At 42.8% G+C, this 26361-nt stretch overlaps 3 protein-coding genes and 1 long non-coding RNA gene across 7 annotated transcripts in view; 1 reads left to right on the top strand and 3 right to left on the bottom strand.

Moving 5' to 3' along the window:
- The window catches only part of LOC306960697 (LIM and calponin homology domains-containing protein 1-like), a 30664-nt gene extending 18470 nt beyond the window's left edge, over positions 1-12194 (bottom strand). For all 3 annotated transcript variants that reach the window (XM_079553171.1, XM_079553173.1, XM_079553172.1), the window contains exons 1-9: positions 11790-12194; positions 3637-3707; positions 3474-3543; positions 3261-3367; positions 2738-2768; positions 2559-2669; positions 1924-2051; positions 1640-1710; positions 9-210 (exon numbers count right to left, since the gene is read on the bottom strand). In XM_079553171.1, the coding sequence (XP_079409297.1) occupies positions 9-210; positions 1640-1710; positions 1924-2051; positions 2559-2669; positions 2738-2768; positions 3261-3367; positions 3474-3543; positions 3637-3707; positions 11790-11888 (890 nt within the window). In that variant the 5' untranslated portion in view covers positions 11889-12194. The remainder of the gene's footprint in view (positions 1-8; positions 211-1639; positions 1711-1923; positions 2052-2558; positions 2670-2737; positions 2769-3260; positions 3368-3473; positions 3544-3636; positions 3708-11789) is intronic.
- A 231-nt stretch (positions 12195-12425) lies between these two features.
- uchl1 (ubiquitin carboxyl-terminal esterase L1 (ubiquitin thiolesterase)) lies at positions 12426-15387 on the bottom strand. Its single transcript, XM_079553209.1, has 9 exons — positions 15347-15387; positions 15255-15266; positions 14721-14849; positions 13867-14008; positions 13695-13780; positions 13373-13420; positions 13197-13266; positions 13056-13114; positions 12426-12966 (listed from the first exon to the last, which is right to left on the bottom strand). Exons 1-9 carry the CDS (start codon positions 15377-15379, stop codon positions 12883-12885), a joined length of 663 nt encoding a protein of 220 aa, XP_079409335.1. The 5' UTR covers positions 15380-15387; the 3' UTR covers positions 12426-12882.
- A 44-nt stretch (positions 15388-15431) lies between these two features.
- LOC306961343 lies at positions 15432-18562 on the bottom strand. Of its 2 annotated transcripts, none has more exons than XR_013792755.1 (3): positions 18470-18562; positions 17689-17736; positions 15432-15479 (listed from the first exon to the last, which is right to left on the bottom strand). It is a non-coding gene; the product is annotated as an uncharacterized lncRNA (long non-coding RNA). The 2 variants fall into 2 exon arrangements; XR_013792756.1 differs by having other exon boundaries at positions 15437-15479; positions 18455-18509.
- A 141-nt stretch (positions 18563-18703) lies between these two features.
- LOC306960332 (heat shock 70 kDa protein 1-like) lies at positions 18704-21231 on the top strand (the record flags this gene model as incomplete). The annotated part of the gene is made up of 2 exons (XM_079552758.1): positions 18704-18837; positions 19294-21231. The coding sequence occupies exon 2, from the start codon at positions 19315-19317 to the stop codon at positions 21229-21231; it is 1917 nt and encodes a 638-aa protein (XP_079408884.1). The 5' UTR covers positions 18704-18837; positions 19294-19314.
- Between the last annotated feature and the right edge of the window lie 5130 nt (positions 21232-26361).

The raw sequence follows: 26361 nt of genomic DNA, 5'->3' as shown, positions 1-26361 counted from the left end.
CCTGTTACCTCCGCTGCTCTCCCTCCTCTGTATGCTGTTTCCGTCGGGGACCTGGGATGTACGTGCAGGCGTTTGCACGGTTTGGCAGGAACTGGTTAAAGGGGACTGAGCTTCTCGCGTCACTGCTGGCGGTGCGGCGGGCCAGCATGTCGTCTTTCCTCACGTCCGGCCTCTTGCCTGGAGCGTCGGCCTCGGAGTCGCTGCCTCTCCCTGCGTGTAAAGAGGTAGAAATTAAACCAGGTTTTGGAGTAGTACTTCTTATTGGACTTCATTCTACTTTTTCCTCCCACTAAAAGGGCCTCTTGCCTGTACTATTTATCTTAAAAAGATACAAATCTAAATGTGGTTGTTTATGTCGCATCTTGAAAAACAGTAAAAAGGGAAGAAGTGTTTGGATTGGCCTCTTCATTCAAAATACAGGCTTTGGAATGATTTAAATTAAAGGAAAACAGCACTTTATACATAAACAACACTATGCTATAGCAATCAATAACTATTATACAAAGATATTTATGAAACAGAGAATATAGGCAAGGAGACCCATTGTCACCTTTATTGTTTCTTATATAGAAATAGGCATAGAAGTGCTGTAACAAGTCAAAACTTTAAAAGGTACAACACCAGAACAGTAAAGAGCACCGGGACGTTTTGCTGATGACATAATACTATTTCTTGTAAATGTGGAAATTAGTTTTCAGTTAGAACTTATATTTTTGAAAAGGTCTACATTACATCAAACAGGGGGAAAAAGTGACACAGAGAAAGAGATTAAAGGTCAGCTCTTGCCTTTATTACAATGGGTGCAATTGATTGAAAACTATTTTTACAGTATGGGGTGGCCATGTGTTGTGTTGTTGGGAGCAGGGCAGTCAAAATTAGGTCAGGATAATAAAAATACACACAAGCTTAACCTACATGGACAATAAACCAGAGTACTTCATAAAGAATATTTCAATTGGGGTCACACCGCTGCCGCCATTGACTTTGCTATGCAAATACAAAAGCACTCACTATTACAGACCCGTAAATCTATCCTGTGGACTGGCATGCAGACAGAGTGGGATAAAGTGCACGCTGCGTTGTCCTTTCTCACTGGCTGCTAGACGGGCGACAGTGTGCTTTCTCCATGGTGACCTTCAGGGAATGCGGGCAATGAATCTATTCCTGACTTTGGAATAGTGTTTTTCTTGACAGCTGCTTGCGCACACATAACGCTGTCAACGTGAAAGACAAACGGGATGGCCCTCTTCCCTTTTCCAACACACACACATATTAAAAGGGGTGTGTTATCTGCATATACCACTGGGAGGATGCTGACCAAATCTCCAGTGATTGCAACTTAGACCCAACAGCTGCTAATGGACCTGGGCACACTCATTCTATGACATAGGTCCTTCAGCTGTTTGACCTAAATGACCACAACATACCACGGTTCAAAAACTCAGCGTGCTGTCGAAACTATTTATGGAAGGGTGGTTTTGCCTTTCTGCGTAAAAGAAGTTGTTGACATTATAGGTAAATCTATGCAGTGAGTAACAAGGGGGAGGTGGCAGCTACAAGGATGCGATGTTGAATACAAGTGGGGGAGGGTAATATGTGTTTTATATTTGCTCAGTATGCGTTATTCATTGGGACTGACCATCGCTGTTGCCTCGATTCACCACATCGGGAGAGGGACTGTGCTGCGAGCGGGAGCCAAAGGAGTCCAAGCTGTTGACATAAAATAAAATCAATGTTTATTAAAGAGACAAGATAGCTAGGTGTGTGCAGAAATAAACTTGTCTACTGCAATTTATAGGCAATTACTATCACAGAATGGACTCTAGAAAGTTACCTGTTACAATGTTATGATATAGTGGTTGAGTGTAACACTGAATAAAAACACAGGCACAAGTCAACAAAACATTCCCATAGAAAAGCGACCTGTCCAGGGAGTTGTCTCGAGTGTGTCGTGGAGGAGAGAGAGACTCGCTCCGCTCTGAATCCCAGCAGTCATAGCCGCTGTCTCTCACACTGCGCTTCTGTGAACTCTCCGCCGATTCGTCACTGTCCTAGGTAGACAACATGACATTTTGAGTAATAGAGTAAAACAAAAAAGCCAGAAAAAGAGCATTGAAGGCCCTTTCTGTTATTTCTATTCTTTACAAACAATGAACACACATACGGTCCAAACTTCTTCCCAACGCACTTCTAACATTCTCCACAGGGATGAGCTTATTACGACACATCACAACTTTTATGCATTTTGTTCTTTGCCGTTATTACTTTAAAATATCATATAAACTCCATGAAACAACAAAAAGTGCACTGTCAAGTTGTTCTAAATCCGTTCTAGCGTAGTTACATTTTAGTATCCTGTTTCCCTCCCACGCCTCAGACCCTCCTCCCCCCCAGAACCTAATCACGCCTTCACCGAAAACCCCTATCTCTGCGGCCTGTGTTTACACCTGTCAAGAGTGTCTCTTGGTCAAAAACAGGAAGCTGAGCAGACCACCCTCCCCCTTCCTCCTCCATGTGTCCTCTATCTCCCACTCCCTGCTCCGCGCGCGCTCACTTACCACCTTCATCTGAGCCAGCAGTCCTTCAAACTCCTTGAGGTTCAACGTGGGACCACTGTAAAAGGCGCAGCCGCTTGCAGCCTTCCCGAGCCAGAATACTGTGTTCAGCACCTGAGACGCAAGCACTGTTGAATATGCAATCATGATGACGTGGAATAACGACGTAAGAAGTAGCTTACGTTTTTGAGTTTGCGATTGCAGTCGGAGTCCCTGAAGAAAAGAGAAGTTGAGTGAATAGATAAGGATTGGAGAGCTCAAGAGGATTCCAGTTCAGATTCTCTTCTGTTCTCGAGGCTACACAACTGCAGTTAGGGTTGTTATCTTTCTTTGGTCTACAGCTTCTCACCTATAGCGGCTAAAATGTAGGCTTAAACTTGGTGCCATGGCAAAGTAGCACTTAGTTTTAAGGGCTTGATTGCATTAGCTAAAAAGGCGCTTGCTCTAATTAGGCTTGGCTACTAATGCTGGGATAGGTAAATGGTGTCAACATGGTATTGCGGAAAATAACTAAAAATACTACTGATTCCAATGACAATCAGTATCTAAAACTGGTACAGAACAACCTGGTGGGTCAAGAGGCAGCACAAAAGAAAAGGTACTTGGTTGTTGCACTAGTTGGACTTTCCACACACTTCAAAATGAATGTCACAAAAACCTAATGGGTAAATGTAACAAGAAACACGCTCACTGTCAACTACGTACTTGAGATTGGCTCGTATCGATGTGTCCTGGAGGTCTCCGGGGTCAAACAGTTGAGCTCCCTTCAGTCCCAGCTCCTCACAGCCGCGCAGGAACACTGACAGGTTGTCCTACAAAAACCAGCAGGGGTGGGGTGGGTGGGGGGCCGCAGTCACAAGTTTTATCACTCAGACAGAACGCTCCTGCCGGATATCCCACCACCGAGTGTCCACTTACCAGCCCTGCGATGGGGGTGGGCAGTCTGTTGATCTTCTTGACCAGACCTGGCTTGATTGCACTCAGCAGTCTGGTGGAAGCGGGGTTTTAATGAGCCTTAAGGTGTTTATATATGTCTGGGCAAAGATCAAAAACCAGAATGGAGCTGATGTAATGGACTTACTCGCATAACAGGATGCCATTCTCCAGCGCGCTGCGGAAGTCCTTGTCTCCGAAGCTTTTCCCTGTGACGGCCTGTGGAGCGAACAGGAAGGGGACACAAGAGACATGACTTTAGAGGAGGAGAAGCGGAGAAAAGTGTTCTTGAATAAGGTTATTAGCGTTACTCCCTGCAGAACTGAGTATATAAGCTGCGCCCCCGATAATCCATACAATGTGACAGTGAGATTGTGCTTGCGTTTTTCCCACGTTTACTTGCAAATGGGTGTTATGTCACAAAGTGTTGGTGATCTGCTGGTGCCAGCCTGACAAGGGATATTGTGTTAAGTAAATCAAAGGGTGTCCTCGCCTGCATTGGAGGCCCTTCCCAGTGATAAGTGTTTTTTGAGGACTAGGTTTAGGAAAATAACAGGCAGCAGAGAACGGAACATTTGCATGATGTACACCCATCCCACAGCCTTCATTCCAGCCATCAGGGAGTCTCAGTTCACGCCAGATCCAACTGACTGAAGGACAACTTCGTCCACCAGGCTGTCAGGAAGCTGAACTCTCCCCTGTGTTCATATATTTCGGATAATGTGTTAATAATAATAATAATAATAATAATAATAATAATAATAATAATAATAATAATAATAATAATAATAATAATAATAATAATAATAATAATAATAATAATAATAATAATAATAATAATAGGGTTTGGCATGACACAATTTTGATTCTCTGTATTTATATGAGGCAGAATAGACAACAAAACTAACTGAACTGAACTGAACTGAACTTGCTGCAGTGAGTCATTTGTGCTTCAACAATACAGAATGTGGACAACCGTTTTCAGGTTATGCTTGTGTTCCTCTATATATAATTTACAATGTAATGCGACCTTAAATGTATTATCCTCGGCACTTTAACATTTTTCAGTTGTACTTGCCAGCTCTACTACTATGTCAGTGGTCTACTCTTCTTGAATGGTGCCCCAGTCCTAAACAGAGGAACCTGATGCTGCCCAGCTCACCCTTCCCCCAACATTTGGTACTACAAACCAAATTAGAGAGAAGCCAGGGCAATGATACACCGCTCTGTGCCCTCCTTCCACTTTCCCGAACAGCGCCCACACACACGCACACGCTTGATTCAGATACACTCAGTCAGGCCCGGCTGCAAAAAGACACCGTGATAACCTCAATTCTTTGAAGTACAAGATTGAGGGAGGGAAAAGGCAGAGAACCAGGGAACAAGACGGACAAAGTGCAGCCAGCCCACACACAGAAACATGCCTTTGGAGGTGTTGTGTAACCAGCAGCCAAAGATGAATGGAAAGGCCTGGCTCCTTAGACCATTAATCCAGATTAATGCAGATTAGTTTGGAGCAAAACTGTTAACGCGGTGCACACTATACTGATCCAACCGCTCATGTGGCTTCCAAAACATGATTAGACTGTTTTGTGAAGGAGAGGGACAGACACAACCCATTATTTCTATTCTGGCCAAACAATAGCCAAACTAAAACCTTATCGGTCAAAGTCACACCATAGAACAATCCAGGTTATATGTTTCCAACGTCACAGGAGCATCTAACTCTACCAAACATGCTCTGAATGATCAGCCAGACTCCAACAATGCTATTTTTGCAATGTGTTGTCAGTATATTGCATGTGGAAAAGAAACCTAATATTTGGCTAGCAAAGGCAGAGCAAGCATCTCCATGAAGACGACCTACTGATAACCACTCTGAGTGTGGCTTTAATATGAACAAAATTGTGTTAAACATAACATTTTGTGGCATATTTGATTAAAAACACAAACTAAAACTGCGGTGGTCAGTAAGACAAGAGCTGTGCTGTGGCAGTGGAATGTCACCGGAACTGTCTGGACCCCACTTTAAGGAAGTTTCTTAGGAATTTACCCCTGCCTCTGGGGAATAATAACATTGCTTTGACAAGACTGTAATGATTTCTTAATATATTTCAATATTTCTTAAACTGGGAAGCTCTGAATTGCATTACACATGTAGTACTGATTTAGATGGGTAGAATATCAAAACATCCTGTCTGTGATTATTGTCTTTGTTTGGCAATTCAAATTTCAGTATCCTCTTATGTTAATATTCCCATCTGTCTGGGATATCCTGTCCCAGTGGTTCTAAAGTGAGAAAATTTCTGTAAATCGCAACAGCATTTACAGAAATATGTGCAGCACTATGTCAAACCATATAATCCTTCCTTCACCAATTTCGCTGTATCCCGATTGACCACCTGCAAAAGGAAATAACCCACAAACAGTCCATCTGCAGCTCTGAAAACAGCCTATTGTTTAGTGTTACATAAGTTATGTCCAGATGTTTCCCATTGGCATCTCTTACTTGCTCTTGTCTTTCAATGTTAGGGTCTCTCCCTCACAGACAGAGGAAGTGTATGTGCTGCGGGGCCTGTCCTGTTCATGCAGTCAGCTCCAAGCTCTTTGAAACATTTACACCGCTGTCATGCATTATTAAACCACCAGGGAGAGCGCTGTATTAACACACAGCACAATAGGTTTGTCAGCGATTTAGGGGAAGAAAACTGCAAACGCATAATGGATAGTAGAGCTCTGAAGACTGTTTGAGAGAGTTTGGGATTGGTTTGAATATTATAAAATTTAACACTGAAGTGAAAATCCCCTATTTTTCCCATAAACATAACATCCACATTAGTTTATATTGTAAAAGCAGATATTTGTAGATAAAAAAAAGATTGTAATCTAATTGTGCATCTGATTATAAAGCATATTTATGTATCAACTACTTGCAGGCGAGCTGATGTTAGCACTACTTTGCTCCCGAAAGTTGTGAAACCCATGCCTTTGAAGAACTGGGATGTTAGAAATGTATTAGGAAAGTTATAGGAATGAGTTTGGACCACAACTATGTAAATTCAATGTAGTACATTTTTCTAGCCCCTTCTTTCAGTCAACTACTGCACATATAAAGTCTGCATTTCAAACATAAGAACTTTAATTGACTCTTCATAGTGTAAACTAAAAATCATTACAGTACAAGTGTTGCAAAGGACAAAGGTTTGTATAAAAGTGGGTCTAATGCAAAGCTATTGATTAGTTGTTTTTGTCTTTGTTGAAACTCATCTTCTGTGTGAAATGCTTATTCCACACATATTCATGGGTTTCAGTCACATGTAAGTGCTCGTTTTTTTACAACTTAAAACCCGTGAACAGACTTCACTCAAACCTCAACTCTAGAGTTTATGGCTCGGTTGCAAAATTGCCCTAGATCTTATTTCCCCATGAACAAGCTGATATTTGATAGACAATTCGGAAACATTTAAGCATCTGACAAAAGCTTGTTGTGTCTGCAAAGTGCATAAAATTGGCTGTGTGGTTGTGAAGCGAGCATTCCTGCCTGCCACAAAAGGCCACTGGCTGAGGGGTGATTTCAGTGCCAGCGTCGGTAATCCGAGCCTCTCTCTCTCTTTCAGAGCTCACGGGTGACGGGTGAATGGCAGCAGCAGCCTCCAGCGTTAGACTCTGGTTAAACCCGGAGGTTGCAGCGTGTGTGGGGAGCACAGCATAAGCACAAGGAGGCCAAGCAAGCCCTTAGACAGATTTATAGATGAAATAGAAGGGACAACAAAGCAAGAAGAGCTACTCATGCCCCTCTAGTTAATCCAATATAATTTATGTTGAAGTCTGAAATTATGTTTTACCCTCCCTCCTCAGACAACCTGATAAAGGGCCATCATGTCTGAAACACTACTTTGTGGTGGCAAGTAATACCTACAATTTTTGGGAGCTTTTCAGCTGCGCAGTGTACATTTTTTGCCAATAGAAAATATATTTATATGATTTTAGCATCAGATTGCTACATTACAAGCAAGCAAAGGTCAGTAACGAAGTTTATAACGTAGTGTTTATAACTGTACTGCAGCTAAGTTTTTGAGACGAAGAAGAGTTTTTACACCGGTGGTGAGTTCGGGGCACAATCTTTGTGTTTTTGATATTCACAACACTTATTTAAACTTTCTACTTCCAATAGGTTTAAGTGTTTTCTTCTACAAATACTTCAGTACTGTGAAACTGTACTGTTAAAGGCACACTGCGCAACATTTTGAACTGCACGGTTATCAGCAGAAAATGCTATTTGTGCAGTGGGTGATCAAAGAACGGATTTGGATGAGGACCTAACCAATCTCATATCTGGGTGCCTTAAGTCGACATCACCATGGAGACGAGCTGGAGACGTCCCCGTTACCAGTAAGTTCAGTTCTTTGGAGAGGTGAGCCGCTCACAGCAAAGACACATGCTTTGTTTCTTAACCTTCAGGTTCTGTTAAATGCTAATCATGTCTTTGATAAAACGCATGGTTGTATATTATTCTGTTTATTGGATGAAATGTTAGGTGCCGTTACTTTAAGTAATAGATAAGTCGGACAGTAGTGGTTGGATAGACAGAGAAAGGATGGGGGATGGGGTTTGCCAAGAGATAAAGTGCAGTAGATAATCTAATAGTACGATCAAAATGTGTGCTCCATATTGGATCTTGTTGCCCTTAAGAGCGCATCGACCGGCATTAGTGGTGGTGTGACGTTTGACCTACTCACACTCTTGTAGCAAAAGGGCTATAGGCACTTTTGGCCCCCATGTAATACACGTACTAATACAGAGAAAGATCGCCAATGCAGAACAATGTATATGAATATAGCAACATGCGTACGGTCACGTTATTCCCACTGCAAAGGATCTAATGATATTGTATAGTACAACAATGGATAGTCTGGATAGTAGACAGTGAGACAAAGAGGGATAAAGTCCTTATCCAGATGTAGTGTATGTCTGAGGGAAAGATTAATCTGGATCAAAGTAATTAAACTGAATGATGGGATGGGACTATGGATGGACATAACAAACTCCCCTTGTTGCCAGCCTTTGTTTGTTTGTAGGCAAGACGATGTGAAATGCACCAGTTCCAAGATAAAGTATTGCATATAACACATTATTGTGTGAGGATATAAGGCAGTTCTGAATGAACAGGCTTCAAAGCAAGCTGACAAAGAGGACATTGTGCCTCCAAGACAGGCCGAAAGTTGGGGATAGGCCTCACACCATACAAAACAAAAAATCAACGGTACAATGAAAGCTAATACGTATAGGCAATGATATTTGACAATTTGCTGTATGTCTCTCCCCGCTCTTACCCCATTTTACTGTGAACTGTGGGATCGAATCCTATAAAAAGGATTTCAAAATAAGGAAGAAAAGAAACAGTACCCCTTCTTAGTGCTCGTGTACAGCCACCATGGGCCCTCCTCATGCCCCCGGTTGTGGAGGTGTGACACTATGAGACGCTCTTGCTGTCTCTGCTTCGAGTCCCGGACAGTGTGGGCCTTTCTGTGTGGAGCATGCCTGTTCTCTCCATGTCTGGGTGGGTTTCCTCCGAGTACTCAGGTAGCCTACCCCTCAGCGGTACTACTGTCAAAAGCTGAGGACATTTCCCCATGGGGACCAAAAAGTACACCTTTGAAAACTCTTATATAGCCGTCTTTCTTATCATATTGCATTTCAAGAACACGTATATTCTACATCCTATTCTTAAGTGCTAACATACAGTGAGGTTCAATGAGCAGCTCCTTTACAAACCACTTAAGTCCCTGAGGCAACATGTGTTCTACAGCAGTCGCAGAAGCCCGTCTATGGCATCATCCTTCCACATTCTCTCTTCATGCGAGGCAAATCCATCAATCCGTGCTCTCACACCGGCTCTGTCATGCCCTCACAGCTGGCAGTCTGCTCAGCACGGGGGTTAATCTGACCCGCGACATCTGCTGCACATACTTACTGTCACATACGTTCTCCCGGTATACTCCAACACCAACTTCTTAAACATTCTGACAGACAGAGCCAGCCTGGGTTAGCGTCAAAGCTGTGTGTAGTAGCACAAGAGATGTTTCACGGTACTTTTTTACTCCTACTTGAGTCATTTGAAGCACCAATACTATTATTTGAGTGACACCTTCGGGCTCCCACTGTCATTAAAATCTATGAGTGACAACAGCTTCATGTTGACAGAAGAAAAAAGTTCATCGGCCTAATTCTTTTGTCTTATATTACTAAATAGTGGTAAGTCGTTTTTTCACCGTCTCATTTACTTGAGTATTGCAGAAGCTTCCAAAGTCATGAACAGGACTGAGTTGTTTACTTTACTTCAGGCGTCTTCTGCTTTTAATCGGAAGCCTTTGTTAAACGTTCTGAACTCAAACCACCCAGTCCAGTTGACTACTTCGGACACTTCTTCTACAGCAGTGAACTCCTGGATGACTCGGAGTCTACACAAACATCCTACTTCCTTCTTTGGATCAATACTTATCACTATCACTGATTTCAAAGTAACATTTGGCTCCTCTACCCACGTCTGGCGTCAAAGCTTACGCAACTGTGACCTGCTCAGTGTCACATCCAACAGGTTTAAAGGCTCTCTGGATGGTTGGGTGCCATGGCCAGGGACAGGGGACTAATCCACCCCCGTCTACCTATAAACAGACAGAGGAGGTTTGGTGCCAAAGTAGCTTCCGAGACGGGTCAAATGGTGATAGCCTACTGCTCTAGTGCCCCCCTCTTTGGAAAGTGACACCTGAGACATGTTATGTTCCCATAGAAACTGGTGTCACCGTACCTGGGTGTGTCCATGAGAAAGGAGGAAGAGGGGGGTGGGGGTGGCATGCATGTCCCGATCGCTATATGTGTGTTTGTACTTTGCATACTCCTACCCAGACCGTAATAGACCAGCAGTACCGAATCACTGGCACCTGTGATGAGCGCAAAAATAGAGCGCGTCAGCCCAGCCTGGAAATAACGGCAGGGAATTAGGAGGCAGGCGACAAAACAAGCACTGGCAACAAACATAGGATAGATCACTTAATCATGAAATGTAAACAAAACAAAAAAAATCACATTTCCTGTGTCGCTAAGAATGTGGCAAATGTTTCTTCCACATGATTTTGACAAACTGACCTGAAGTTTATCATTCAACAGTGAAACAGAAATATAACATCTCAATCTATGTTTGTATCTATGTATAAATTATGATGAACGAATGAGTGAAGGAATATTTGTTACTCAAAGAGAAAATTGATACGTCAACTTTCGGCCCAAGTCCATTATTTATTCAAACGATGCCGTGTTGGAAAAAGAGTTTGGCATATTAATACCTGACAAGACGCCTAATTGGTCTGCTAATCCTTACAGCAAGAAATGATAGATTATTATTAATTAAAGGCCAAAATTGTGCATTTTTTTCATTCATTAAACAACCATATTACCAGATACTATGAACAATTAACTTGCCTCATTGCTTATTAAAAAAACATTGATAATGATGGTGATAACACTGATATAAGGCATCAGCCAATGGGGTCAGTATTTTTGTGAATATTCCAAAACAAATAAAGAACTGTTGAAAACCTAACAACCTTAGCTTGTCCTTGGTTGGCTTTTGCATCGCACAGGTGGGAGTTCTTATGAAACCACCTCATAATTCTAGCTTGATGTTCTTCCACTTCCCACTGACTTAGCAGATAGACTAAGATGAGAACACAGGACACTACAGCACAGCCATAGGAGACGGTACAAAATAGGTCAAATGATGATTCATTGTTGCAGATAAAGATGCTTTAGTGGAGCAGATGAAGCTCTGCAGCAAACCATAAATCATCTCATCCAATGCAATCAACTCAAGTCGATTGGTGGAAGGGTTTGATAACCATGACAACCGGAATCCCCTCGCGCTCGGAATAGGGGCGTTCCTGTCCTGCAAAACAAGCTAATGTCCTCGAATCGTAAACAAGGGCTTCACGGTTCCTCTCCGTGGTCATTTAGAACTTATTTTCTGTTCAACACTCGACACCATGTGTAGCCCGTTGCAGAAAAACGCACCCCTCATGACATGCGTCCCAAACTTTTAGCCCCACTCACGCGGGGCCGATGCCTGTCCTGCTCACTCCGAAACCCGACTCTCTGCATGGTCCCCAACAGGTGACGGTGCACCACTGCTGTTCGGGGGAGCGTATTTTTGTCCCACATTCACAGCGTGTCACCGCCTAACCCATTTGTTCCCCCAGTTCTACCGCAGCAGGCCCCACGGTGCTATTCATCGGTCATTGAACTCACCTCTATCCATTTCTGAGCCTCCTGGCAGGCCGGCTCGGGATGGCTGTGATCCGGTGGTCCCTGTTCCTCCCGCGCTGTGCCGTTTTCAAGGGAAGCCATGTCCGGACAGGCCGCTCCAAATATCGGTCCGCGAGAGCGTGCTGGACGCCGGTGAGACTGGGATGTGTGACACGGGATAAGGCTCCCCTCCCTCCCCGCGCAGGCAGTCCGTTATCCTCGTGGCCGTCCGCTGAAATAAGTCCCTGTGCGGCGCTTACCGACACGCTCGTGCTTCCCTTGTCCCGCTCCAAATGATGAAGACACGGCCACTGCAACACGAAGAGCCGCTAAAAATAACCCGAGTAGGCTGGAGTGAGAGGCTGCGTCCCGCTGGCGCTGCTACAGCCGCGCGTTTTAGGAGACGTGAACGCGCAGGCAGGAATCCGTGCGGGGGAGGTCGAGCGAGGAGAGAGAGGGGATCAATACAAGTTGCGCTTGTTTTGTTCTGTAGAATTTGTCTGTTGACCATTTCCCCAGTGCGTTTTAGAAGCGCTTAGCCACAGCATGCATCACCCCAACAATAATCATGACACTTCTGATTTATGCAGATTTGCTTTAATGTTTTTTGCAGAACAGATTTCCACAATAACAAAAGAAATGTACATTTATTCAATAAAGCTGACCCAAATGAATGTGTGGGTTAACAATATCACAGTTGCAGCAGTTTCAAACTGAAATGCTATTGTGAGAAGAAGATTTGGCAAAGGTTGGCAGTATGCAAAATGATGGTCTTAAGTAACTTTATCTGAACATTACATCATTCAGAGATAACAGTAGATTGTGCCACATCTTCTAAGTGCAAACTGTTTGGCTCAAGGCATTTTAACATCTATTGTACCCACAGATGCGACAAAGTGCTGAACAATAGGCAGTGTTGGACACTGCTGAACATACATAAAGCTTGAAAACAAAAGGTTTGAACACCGCTCAAGAATGTTTTTCTCCAACCCAGGACAATTGAGGGAAACAATAGGTCCTTCACAGTGCATAGAACGCTTGTACAGGTGACCTAACAACATTTAAAAGCTTCAGAGCATGGGTCTCTACAATTTGCTTAACTCTGACAGAGAGCCACAGAAGAGAATCGGACTTCACCTTCTTCTCTCTCCATGAAGCCGCGGCAAACTTTAGCAGCATCCTAAACACGAGCAAGCATAGGGTTTAATTAATGTTTAAAAAAACCAAAACATTGACACCTTTTGTATTGTATACTAGTTATGCACATACCGAAACAAAAGTCTCATCTTTAGTGGCACCATGGTTTACTGCTCCGTCCATTTTACCATCTAAAAAACAAAAACAAAAACACAGGATAAGAACAGGGAATATTATTTGGACAAATGTGTTTGAAAAGCATATTCCACTTGCCAAATTCATAAAGCTGTCCATTCACATTTGCAAAGGCGATAAAGTGGAAGTTCACTTTATCATCTCCAGGCTGCAAGACGAATAGTAAATTGGTCAATAAAAAGCCAATAGACATTTAAAAAGGAGTGTGGACCTAATCATTTTAGTTAAAGTAAAGTCATGCAGATGTGGCCTACCCTGCATTGGCCTTGTGCAGCAATATCGTTGTGCGCTTCTTTGATTGCCTGCAGAAATACATTGAAAAAAACTGTTTATATTCGTGTTAATCCTCCCTGTAGATGGAAACTACCTGCACGCACTTCTTTAGAATAAAAATGTTCACATAAACTACATGACCTGGACGCGTTGTAGGTGCAAGATGGTTTATACAGATTTAATTTACAGCGTTTGTCGCCCCCAAGTGGCCAAAAAGTTGACTAGCAACAACAGGAGCTGCCCCTCTGACTGCAATAAATCAATTTACTTTGTTGCTGAACATCTGTGATGAAAACACGTTACCTGATTTTCTTGAAACTGCTTGGCGCGCTCATCAATGGACATACCAGCAGTGTCATCCAGAAACTTTTTCAATGCAGAGCCATCATCTAACAGAAAAAAAGTCAAAGTTGAGAAGGAAACCATTGTCCATTATTCTCAACATTGACATGAAAGCTCTTTCAAATGCACTTACTGAAGGTCATGTTGTCCTTGTTATTGCCTACGCTGTGGAGAAGGGCAATGGTGCCACAGCAATTGCCCACAGTCTGCTTCAGAAAGTACACATCAGAGCCAGCTGCCACTTTGTCTGCCTGCTGCTTCCGGAAGGACTCGTGCTGTAGCGCATTAAGACAAACAGATTCAATGACAGGCCTAATGGAGTGAGAATAGAGAGCGATCATACAAGTAAAACACAGGAAATCATCAGGCCATTTAAGTAACAAATAACCTTTTCATAGAATCATAAGTCGTCTGGAAAAAATAACCTTTACTGAAAATGACGGCGGCACAAACTCTCAAAATTGCATATTACGCAGATTCATTTAATTGCAAGGAATGTGTATGGCCTCAGTGTTATTTGTATTCCACAAAACCTGTCAAATATCTACGCCAGATCAAAAATCTCAAGCATTTTAGTAACTAGTGTTGAAAAAAGTATCACATGTAGTTAATTTCCCAGAGGGCTCATTTGCTCCTCCGGCTTCATGGGTCACATTGTGTTGAGTCATTCTCTCAAAGAGGCAACTATATTAACTCTTTTGCACCTGGAGAAGCTCAAGAGAGTCACATCTGCAGCAAACACCAGAAATGTAGATTACACAGCCTAGTAAAACATTAACCACACTGTACATGAAAAATGCATCATGAAAATGTCTTCCCTAAACCCCATGACACAGCCTTGCCTCTCCCACTGCCCTCCCTCTTCCCTCCCAGGCTCTAGTCTGTACCACCCCAGACAATCGGGCATGTACCCCCCCCCCCTCTGTCTCTTCCAGAAACCGATGTCGTCAGACGGCTCTCCCCCTGCCCTGTCCTGTCCTACCCTACCTGTTGTGTCAACGGGAAGAGCAGCATCAGGGCACAGCACGGTTTGGGGACGGCGGACAGCTGATCCTCGTCCAGTCCCAGCACGTCCACGAAGCGCCACTTTCCGCCCACGCCCAGCTTCTCCATCATCTGTAATGCAGAACCGGGGAAAATCAATGGGACGGATTCGGTGTCATAGATAGTAGGAGGAGGAGGAGGTCAAGTGATGTTCCCACTCCCAAAGCTTTAAAGATGCTGCGTGGTGCGAGGGGGGCCACACCCTGAGTCCAGACGAGGAGGAGGAGGATGCTGCTGCTGTGTGGCCTGACTCCCAACCCACAACTTCCACTGGAGTTGTCGTAGCGTTAAATAAAATACACAAAGGCGCGTGTGTTGCGTTTCACGGGCTGTGGGAATGCTAATGTGTTAGCCGACACGTCAATGAAGTACAAGCAGTGAACTTAAGTCAAACTAAAAGACAAACCATTGCTCAGTTTTACCGACCGTTGAAGTAGTTAGCCGCACGTTACGGAGTTTGTGACGCTAGCTACTCACCTTGTTCAGCATCTGCAATAAATAAAAACACAGTCATGTTAGTTCAAGCGCCGCTGAATGTATTTATTTCAACGCGTATGTATCTCGCACACCTCGGGGTTGATTTCCATCGCAGTCCACTCCATGTTTCCGCCGTAAAAGTGGTGAATCTGAGCCGCAGGAACTTCAGGTGGACGTTTTTTCTTGTAACTGGCACGGTAGGGGAGCGCGTGGACGGCAGCGGTTCTTAAGGTTTGGGTTGTACCATTCGGGCGCAGACGGGAGGGGGGGAGGGAAACGGCAAAATCACACAGCGCGGTGTTTTATTTGACTTGATAGAGGTGATAAAATGAGACGTTTTGTTGATCAAGCGTGAGAACAAAATATACATCAGGATTTTGAACGCTTCAGCAACATTTGCAAATTCTACAGGTGCAACTAACAATGGTTCGATCTAACTTGGGCTGGACAGATTCTTCAAGTTACAACATACAGACAAATCTTTGGTTAATGATCATGTGGGTCAGACACAATAATTCACCAGTGGCAACAGTGCAATTTGTTGGTGTAAAATGCATTTTTTTTTAAAACTCCTGTGTCCTTTGACAATTTACTGAGCAGTTCGGGAAATAACTTAAATGCCATATATCAGATTTTGTTTTGTTTACAAACAATAAACAATGGAGAGCGGGAATGTTAAATGGTTAACCCATTCTTATTCCTTTGCAAACACTTTTCTATTCACCCCAATTTGACACAAGGATGGGTTTCTGAGCAAATTTGACAACCTATAGTTACGGTAATGTAAACAACTGGCCTGCAAGTTCCAGATAAACAAACAAAAACTTCATAGATGCACACAAAGCTTTATTTTTTCACAACTGTCAGTTTTTACAATATACCGAATAACAAAACAAAAACAAACAAAAATCAGGTCGCTTCCATCGGCAGCTATTCCAATAAATATAAGTATTATCAGTTGAGGTAAATCTTGTGTTTTATTGTTCAACAACAAGTAGCCTCTGATCTTGCCCATGCCCCGGACAACATCTTTAACATTAGCTATTAGACTGTTTCCTTTGCAGTGATGCAGCTGTTTTTCATGGATCAACTACGAGCTTGTTGAGGTCATTGCATTCCTCCCTCTGCCAGACTACATGAACGGCATTGCTGTGTTTGAATCACAGGGATTTGTGGGGTGAATCAGTATGCAAGTCTAATGACAATGCTCAGAGGGGCAAAGCTCTTACAACAAAACTTTATTCATCAGTTCTGCATAAAGATACAAGCAGTTCTGTGTTAGATTACCTGCAGCATTTCACATGTCCTACTGGCGTGGCCTACCAGTTGGTTCAGTTTTTATTAATAATGCCATGTTCATACTTGCCGGTAGCCAACTTGATAAAAATCAACGAGCAATATCAAACTGCCTTCAGTAGAATGTCTAGTTAAATGTTTGACAGGGTAGAAAAATACACTTTTAGCCAAGGCCGTGGGAACCCAGGGTGCTGAGGGCGCTGCAGCACCCCCTGGTGGATAGTTTGTGAACTGCAGGCAATATTAACCCCTTAACTCCCACCTGAACCGAGCACATTTTCTCCAACTTTACCCCAGTCCAAAAGCTTCTGGAAAAAAGGTGTGAAAATAGCAACAAAACTGAGACGAAAACAATGATGGAAATGTGACAAAAAAGTGACGAAAAAAAATGACCAAAAAATGACAAAAAAAAGAACAAAAAATGACAAAAAATGTGACAAAAAAAGAGTTGAATAACCCCCCCAAAAAGATGGAAAAAAAATCTGATGACGTGAGGAAAAAGATCCATTTAGATGAGTTTTGTAGATCTTAGCTTTCAAATGAGGTGTTGCACTGGCCTACAGGATTTGGGTAAAGCTGAACTGGAGAAAATGCTCTCGGTTCAGGCGGGAGTTAAGAGGTTAATAAGTAGGATTTATGCACAGAAAAAGTATTTTGGGGGTAAATTTTGTCCCTCAGCACCCCCTAACTAAAATATCTTCCCACGGCTCTGCTTTTAGCTAATATACAGTCCATGTATTATCACTTTTTGAGTTCTAACTTTGCAAATTAAATTGGCCTGAAGTGTTGTGAGTTCGAACACATTTTATCAGTGCACTAGTGAGAGTCTCATAATTGTACACAATTGTTTGTTGTGGTGTCTCTCTTCCTTTGTGAGGCACTTTGGAAACAGTTTTAGTTGTTAACCGTGCAAAATAACACAGATTTCAAATATAGATATCTTTATGTGTTGATGTGTGATGCTACAGTTTCAAACATTGCCAATTGTTAGGCCTATATAGATTAGACTGACTGTGCAGTACTGTATTGTATAAAACATGTCCAATAGATGGCACTGTAGACCTACAGGTTTTATTTGATCTTCAACAAAATTCACCAGCTGGAAAATACAAAGAAAATACTTAGACTTATCACATACCTTAACTCATTAGGGTCTGAAAGACAGCAACACTAATTTCTCCTCCCCCTGTGCAAGAAAAAAAAGAACAGACTCATTTTAGATGTAAATCAACTAATTTGAGTTTAAAATTAAACCCTAAAGAAAGTAGAGTTTTAAAAGCCAGGTGGACTGTGGATATTGCTGAAAACAAGCAGGAGTAGGATAAAGACCCTATAAAACAGTAAAAACTATACATTATTAATATAACTCACGCCCCCACAAATGCCTCGTATTCAATGTCAACAACATCCAAAGCAAAACAAAAGAAGACTTCAGCATCCACTCATTTTTTCATGTCACATTGAGGGAAGCATTCATTATTAAGTAAACTCTGTAAGATATGAATAAAATATTAAAAAGGCAATTAAATGTAACCTGACACAGCTTTTGACTGGACAAAAGACAGGCCAGAGAACTATACTGTATGATAACAGCAGCCAAAGCAGGTCGTCCACACATTAAAGAAAACACATTTGAAATAATGGGCACAATTTTATTCCATTATTTTTAATAAACACACTTAAATTAAGTTATAAAATAGCCAATTAGTCATATTAGAAACATCATATTCATAATCGTTATTTCCCTTGAGTACTATTAGAAGTTGCTGTGCCCAAAATTACAACATTTGAGTAAGTTACAGTATGTAGCCGCTAGATGGCTCAAGAAAACATCAAGAAAAGAGTTCAGGAAAGGGTTTTCGTTACAGACTTGATAAATGCAAAATCAAACTCAATAAACCCACTGTTTGTTTCATTACCAATACTCTTCCTGTCTACAGTCTCAGCCGAGCGGAAGTTCTCTATTTTTCAGGAGATTTGTCTTGTTTTCTCCCTTAATCCAGACGTTTTGCAGTCTATGGACAACACTAGAAAGATCGAGCATGTGATCCACGTCATTACGCTGTTCTCTCGTTCAGCCCGATGATTGGACAGGATGGCAGAGGGGGCGGGATCGCTCCAGAATCCACCAGAACACAGAGGAGAGAGTATAAATAAAGATGTGGGGTGCAGCAACATTAAGAGATTTGAACCTTCAACCAAAAGACTGACTGCAAAGCGAAGAATAAATCAGAATAAGTGCAAACTTCTTCAAGGCTGAACCTCCTCTCACTGAGCTGCAACAGATGTGAGTACAACTAATTTAGAATTTTTACATCACCGTTTTAAATGGGATGCAATGTTTGAAAAGTAGCAGAAACAATATATTAAATAATAAATGATGTTTGTAACAAATATTTATTTTTAGAATCAGAATCAGAATAGGTTTTATTGCCATGATTTGAGAACAGGTTCATAAACTAGGATTTTTTCTCAGTCCAAACGTGCTACTACATAAAACATGTAACACAGAATTAAGATTTACTTTAAAAAAAGCTTTGAACTTTCAACTATACGGCTATGGGACCTGCATTAAGAATATTAAATAAATAAGATAACATGAAAAGTGACATTTGGTCAATCAGACAATCAGATCACTTTGTAGTATCATGTTACTTAGCTATAAAGCTAAAGTTTATTAATAACTAACTCTCCAATTATTATTTTAAAGAGGGATTTAAACATTTTTTTGTTTCTTTCGCAGTTTTTCAGTCAATCCATCAAGATGTCTGCAAACGGAGTTGCTGTTGGCATTGACCTTGGCACAACATACTCCTGTGTGGGGGTCTTTCAACATGGAAAAGTGGAAATCATCGCTAATGACCAGGGCAACAGAACCACCCCCAGCTATGTGGCCTTTACAGACACTGAGCGTCTCATTGGGGACGCTGCCAAGAACCAGGTGGCTCTGAACCCCAACAACACAGTGTTTGACGCCAAGAGGCTCATCGGGCGCAGGTTCGACGACCCCACTGTGCAGGCTGACATGAAGCACTGGCCCTTCAACGTGTTCAGTGATGGAGGCAAACCCACGATCAGAGTGGAGTACAAGGGAGAAGACAAGGCCTTCAGCCCAGAGGAGATCTCCTCCATGGTTCTGGTGAAGATGAAGGAGGTGGCTGAGGCCTACCTGGGTCAAAAGGTGACCAATGCAGTAATCACAGTCCCCGCCTATTTCAACGATTCCCAGAGACAGGCCACTAAAGATGCAGGCGTAATCGCCGGTCTCAATGTCCTAAGAATCATCAATGAGCCGACGGCCGCTGCCATCGCCTACGGCCTGGACAAAGGCTGCTCTGGAGAGCGCAACGTGCTCATCTTTGACCTGGGAGGTGGTACCTTCGACGTATCAGTCCTTGTTATCGAAGATGGTGTCTTTGAGGTAAAGGCCACAGCTGGGGACACACATCTGGGCGGAGAGGACTTTGACAATCGCATGGTCAGTCACTTCGTGGATGAGTTTAAGAGGAAATACAAGAAGGACATTAGCCAGAACAAGAGGGCCCTGAGGAGGCTGCGTACTGCATGTGAGAGGGCCAAGAGGACTCTTTCCTCCAGCTCCCAGGCCAGCATCGAGATTGACTCTCTGTTTGAGGGACAGGACTTCTACACCTCCATCACCAGAGCACGCTTTGAGGAGCTGTGCTTTGACCTGTTCAGAGGATCACTGGAGCCTGTGGAGAAGGCCCTGAGAGACGCCAAAATGGACAAGAGCCAGATCCATGACGTGGTGCTGGTGGGAGGCTCCACCAGGATCCCTAAAGTCCAGAAACTTCTGCAGGACTTTTTTAATGGCCGCGAGCTGAACAAAAGCATCAACCCGGATGAGGCAGTGGCTTATGGTGCTGCCGTCCAGGCTGCCATTCTCTCTGGGGACACCTCTGGGAATGTCCAAGACCTGCTGCTGCTGGACGTGGCCCCCCTGTCCCTGGGGATCGAGACGGCTGGAGGGGTCATGACCGCCCTGATCAAACGTAACACCACCATCCCCACCAAGCAGACCCAGACCTTCAGCACCTACTCCGATAACCAGCCCGGGGTTCTCATCCAGGTGTTCGAAGGGGAGCGGGCCATGACCAAGGACAACAACCTGCTGGGACGCTTTGAGCTGATAGGGATCCCCCCTGCCCCCAGAGGGGTCCCTCAAATTGAGGTCACCTTCGACATTGACGCCAACGGCATCCTAAACGTGTCAGCAGTGGACAAGAGCACTGGCAAAGAGAACAAGATCACCATCACTAATGATAAGGGCCGGCTCAGTAGAGAGGAGATTGAGAAGATGGTGCAGGACGCTGAGAAGTTCAAAGCTGAGGATGACGCCCAGAGGAACAGGGTCAGTGCCAAGAACGCTCTGGAGGCCTACGTGTTCACCGTGAAGAACAGTGTGCAGGACCAGGCCGTGAGCAACAAACTGAGCCAAGACGACCGACAAAAGCTACTGGACAAGTGTGAGGAGACCATGAGCTGGCTGGACAACAACCAGCTGGCCGAGGTGGAGGAGTACCAGCACCAGCAGAAAGAGCTGGAGAAAGTCTGCAACCCTATCATGAGTAAGCTGTACCAGGGAGCAGCTTCTGCAGACAGCTGCAGAGAGGAGGCTCAGAGGGGTGCACAGGGGCCAACCATCGAGGAGGTGGACTAAAGCAGAGTTGTTAAGAGTTAAGAGTTGTTGTTATCAAACATCAATAACTATACACAATAAAAGTAATAAACAACGATTATATCAGGTATTATTTATTGCCAAATATCCAACTTTGGATAAAGCAGTCTTGGTCATGCAACCTCCTTTCTCAAATGGCTCACAATATATATTCATTTAAAGGCGCACTGCGTAACATTTTGGACTATACTGTTGCCATCAGTACAAAACGTGCTCCTAATGACCAGCTCGACACAGAAGCGGCTATTACTGTAGTGGGTAATCAAAGAGTGGACTGGTAAGGGAACGTTATCTGTTTGAATCTCAAACTCTGCTGACTTTAGTCACATCTCCATGGAGACAAGCTGGAGACGCACCCACTCCCAGTAAAGTTACTGTCATGTCTGTCATGTCTCACAGCAAAATCACATGTTTGTTTGTGCATTTATGAGGTATTTTTCATTGCTGAAAATATCTGTATAAAAGCTTGTATTGAAATTGTATTTTTTGGGTAAAATGTGGCGGTGTGGCTTTAATTTTATGTTCTTACGTTCAGTAGTTGCATTGTTGTATATTTTTCATAGAAGTATAAGTCTTATTAGCACATTGCTTCTCTGTTTTTATTTTTCAATGTGCAGTAGAAATAAAATGCTTCAGAATGTAGTATTTTGTGTAACTGTCACCTGCATGCAGACAATAGTTATTTAACATTGCCTGGTTGGAAAAATAAAGGTTAAAATACATGATGGGTTTGATATTAGATACATCCAATTCATATTTGGGATTGATTAACTACTATAACAAGTTCGGTTGGCGTCATTACACGAATTGTTGAGACAAAGGTGGGCTGTAAAATTCAGTGCATACAAGTACCGGCCCATCACAGTGTCAGTATCATATTACTTAGTTTGGGGTTGAACTGGTGTGACAGTCCCTGGCTATTCTACAGTATATAGACAGTATATGGGCTGGTCTACTTAATTTTTGTGTCTAACCTGATATGGCAAACCTGAATACAGGTTGGTTTAGGTGCAATTTGCTGCTGAAATATGCAGTCTGTATGTAGGACCTTATTTATTATTTTACACAATTTGAGCAATATGAACAGTTCAGACACTGTAGCCTGTGGAGTCAGGGGCGTTTCTGAAGCAGGGACTGGGATCACTATCTGAAGATCTGCAGATTTGCAGTGGTTTAGGTAGAATCTATACCTAACAGGTCCCAAACAGTGGACCAAGCCCAAAACATGTGGTTGACATTATTGTTGGTAAAGACTTAATTGTTGTGTCTACTGTCTAAGCAGACACTAAAGGACAAGGACAACCTGCCCTCAGCTCATGCCCATCGGGACTGGGCCAAAGTGGAGGGGGACACCCATAGCCACGCACTCTATGCATGGGGTGTCCACATTGTCGAGGACTCACTGTGGGTGACATCTGTCGCGCTGGCTTTTGTCCACTTTTCTGCGCTCCTATCTTATGGATACATGTGCGCTACCTCAGTGGCTGTCTCAGTGTTCGGCAGGGACAGGTGACCCGTTGCTTAAATCAGGGGTCTTTGGGAGCAATTTTAGTCCTCCTTTTCATACCAGGTGGCCCAGTCTGCTCTGAGTCTAGGTGTGGACCTGCTGCCAACGCCTCAGTTGAGGTAGTTTGAGCACCATGAGTGGGGGCTTGTGGCTTGTGCCTGGAGTACGTGCTGCATTGCTCTTTCTTCCCCATCCAATCTTGCGAGGCTGTCCAGCTGGGAGTACATTTTCCCCAAGGCCTTCGCCTCACCCATAGCGAAGGCCATGAAGAAATTACAGTTACTTAAAGGAATTGCAGTTCTTCGAGTGTGGGCATGCCCACTTACCTGCAGGCCCAGCTGGACCACCTTCCTCTGTTGAGCTGGTTCGAAGAAGGGAGAGTGTTGGGGCCATGGGCCTTTTATAAACCATAGGATTTCGCGGGCATGTGCGAAGCCCGTAGAAGGGCACGCCACACTCGAAGAACTGCAGTTACGTTAGGTATATATATAGTATAATTTATACTGCTTTATTTGTGCTGACAGAGAAGATGACAAACGTGTATTATTGATTCATGTGGACAGGCTCATTGAAGTCATTCCTACTTCAGTTATAATACATTCTTCCATTGTCACTCTTAGGAAAAGTTTGTCTTGTAAATGTTTTCTCAGCAGCAGTACATAAGTTCCAGGTAACACACAGACTGTTTGACAAGCCTGAAAGTGTTTTTCAGATCCAAGAAAGTCGATTCAAAAAGGCACGCAGGTATTTGAAGTTTAACACGGATTGGGGCTTTACCCGTCTCATCAAGCACTGGTCGACAACATTTTAAAAGAGTTGACTATAGTGTCTTAACCTCTCTCTCTCTCTATGCAGCTGTGTGTTGATGCTTGTGGTTTAAACCTCCAGTTTAGCTTTACTCAAATCTAAACGATTCTTGACTGGAGCTTATAGCCTATAGGTCAGTGTAAGGCCTCATTTGAAAGCCCTGCTAAGCCCTTGCCTCAAGTGGAGGAGTTCAAGTATCTCGGGGTCTTGTTCACGAGTGAGGGACGGATGGAGCGTGAGATCGACAGACGGATCGTTGCGGCGTGAGCAGTGATGCGGTCGCTGTATCGGTCTGTCGTGGTGAAGAGGGAGCTGAGTCGGGGCAAAGCTCTCGATTTACCGGTCGATCTACGTTCCCACTCGGGAAGTTTGGGCATCTCTGCTGAGACTGCCGCCCCCGCGACCCGGCCCCGGATAAAGCGGAAGAAAATGAATGGATAGATGGATGTTTTGTTGCGTTTTTGTCGCTCTTTTGACACTTTTTTGAAGAAGTTTACTGAACACGCATGGGTCTAATTGCATTTATTAGGTCTTGAGTTCGTAGCACACTTTTATAAAAGTAAATGTACCAGGAGGCTGCCATTCTCTTGGAAAATATGGCAACGCACAAAGAGGAAATCCTTTCATTTCCTGAAGGCGTAGATCAAACCTTTTTGGATTTAAATATTAAACCTTTAAACCTTAAACCCTCAATATTTAACCCCCCTTGAATATTTAGTAGTGTAGTGTCGTGGATTGCCGCTTTTCTTTATTGCCAAAACACCAAGGGCCGAAAGTCATAATTGTAGCCCAAAGTAAAGCACATTTTTTCTACAAATATTAGTTTTATACAACGTAATGGGGTGTTTTGCTGGAAAATGTGTAAATATTGACAGTATTTTCCACATTTTAGAGCACTTGATCACGTATTTGGGCTCTGATTAATGAAATAATATTTCTTCAAAATCCTCTTGTGGGTGAAAAGTTTCATGCTGGAGGACCGGATTTGGCCCGCGGGCCTGACGTTGCCTACCCCTGCTCTACATGTTCCAGTTGCAGTTACACGTATGACCTGAGGTGGCAGTAGTGAGTATAAAATGGCCAACTTGCATTTAGTCCCTTTAAACTTTTAAGACGCCTGTCTCAAAAAAAAGTTTATATCAGTCACTGACTTAGGTGAAACATTGTATTTAACACATTTTCTGTTTTTCTTGTCAGTCATTTTGGTTGACGGACTTTATATTTACTGAACATTTGGCTTACGGAAACCCTGTCTAAGTAAAGTGTAAACTCAGCTAGAATATAATATAATATAATATAATATAATATAATAGAATATAATAGAATAGAATAGAATAGAATAGAATAGAATAGATACACTTCATGGTCAGACTGAGCGACATTAGGGGTCACAACTTATTCAGCTCCTGAATGGCAAAGGACACAAAATAATTTGTGTACATAGTAAAATTGCACTAACTGATCTAATGGACAAAAGAGAAACATGCTCTCAGAGGACCAGGACTCATGCACACGGACGAATAGTTTCACCTCTGAAGAGGAATACTATGTCACTAAACTATGTCAGTCCGTTAGCATTGACATAATAAAAACTATTTCAGCCTGGTTTGTTTGTGTTGACAGAGAATGTGATAAACGTTTGTTTTTGATTCATGTGGACAGGCTCAGTTATGACCGAGATATTGAAGCCATTGCGGCTTTGACAGTTAAAGGCAAATTATAATAAATAAAGCTCGTGATGGCGTCTTTCTTCTGTTGTTGCCCTTCGGACAAGTTTGTCTTGACTTTTTGCCCTTAGGCAAAGTTTGTCTTGTAAACACTTTCTCAACAGCAGCATGTAAGTTTCAGGCAAAAACACACAGTTTGACTTGTAATTAAAAGTGTTTGCACAGAACGCCGCCCTGAGAACAACAGGTACAATCTGAGACACACAATTAGTCTCTTTTATACTTTATACTCTGTGTTCGTAGCTGTTCTTCGTTAAAATTGTTCTCTGGTGATAACACGGTTATAATTTTGTTGTGGCAATTGATAAATATTGTTATAATAATTGTACAAAATGAAATTACACACATACATTACACGCTACACTGATCAAAAGGACCAAGGTCAAGCCCTGGATCGTGTTAACACAATGGAAAATTATAATAAGCGTCAGTAAGTTAACCTCTTAACTTCTGCTTTAACTGAGCGCATTTTCTCCTGTTCGGCTTTACCCAAATCTGAAAGCTTCTCGAATGGAGCTTACAGACTCTAGGCCAATTTAAGACCTACAAAACTGATCATAACATTTTGCTGCGTTTTTGTCACATTTGTCGCATTTTTTTGTTTCTTTTTAATTGTTGCTTCTCCAACACGTTCTTGTTACATTTTGCTTTCTTTTTTATCACCTTTCTGTCTCATTTTTGTGGTGTTTTGTCTCTTTTATGTCACTTTTGTGTCAGACGTGTTTTTGTTGCTTTATTATTGTGTTATTGTTGCTTTTCTGGCATGTTTTTAGCACCTTTTTGTGGCATTTTTGTTGTGTTTTTTTGAAACGTCTAATTTTTCTCGTCTTTTCATCTCTTTTTTGATGCTTATTTCAAGAGGCTTTTAAATTTGGGTAATGCCAAACAGGATTAAGTTAAAGTTAAAAAAGCAACAAAACAAAAAATCCTAAACTGTTACACTCAATACCACCATACGCCCAAGGGGGGAGAGAGTATATGTAAGGGGTTAAGCCCTAACCCTAAGGGTCTCGTGTCTTATTACCTATTGTATTGTACCGACAAAGTAGTAATAGACATTATTCTACTGTG

Source organism: Gobius niger, assembly GCF_951799975.1.
Source record: "Gobius niger genome assembly, chromosome: 3".
Classification (NCBI taxonomy): domain Eukaryota; kingdom Metazoa; phylum Chordata; class Actinopteri; order Gobiiformes; family Gobiidae; genus Gobius; species Gobius niger.
The sequence above is the reverse complement of the archived record's forward strand: the minus strand, read 5'-3'. Positions and strand labels throughout refer to the sequence as shown.

What these genes read in the sequence shown, in the direction of transcription:
- uchl1 (XM_079553209.1), bottom strand. Translation starts at nt 15,379, where the DNA reads ATGGAGTGGACTGCGATGGAAATCAACCCCGAG. An exon ending in AGCAGTTTCAAGAAAATCAG is followed by an intron (nt 13,421 to 13,694) that starts GTAACGTGTTTT and finishes GTATTTCTGCAG; the next exon opens with GCAATCAAAGAAGCGCACAA. An exon ending in CTGCACAAGGCCAATGCAGG is followed by an intron (nt 13,267 to 13,372) that starts GTAGGCCACATC and finishes TTCGTCTTGCAG; the next exon opens with CCTGGAGATGATAAAGTGAA.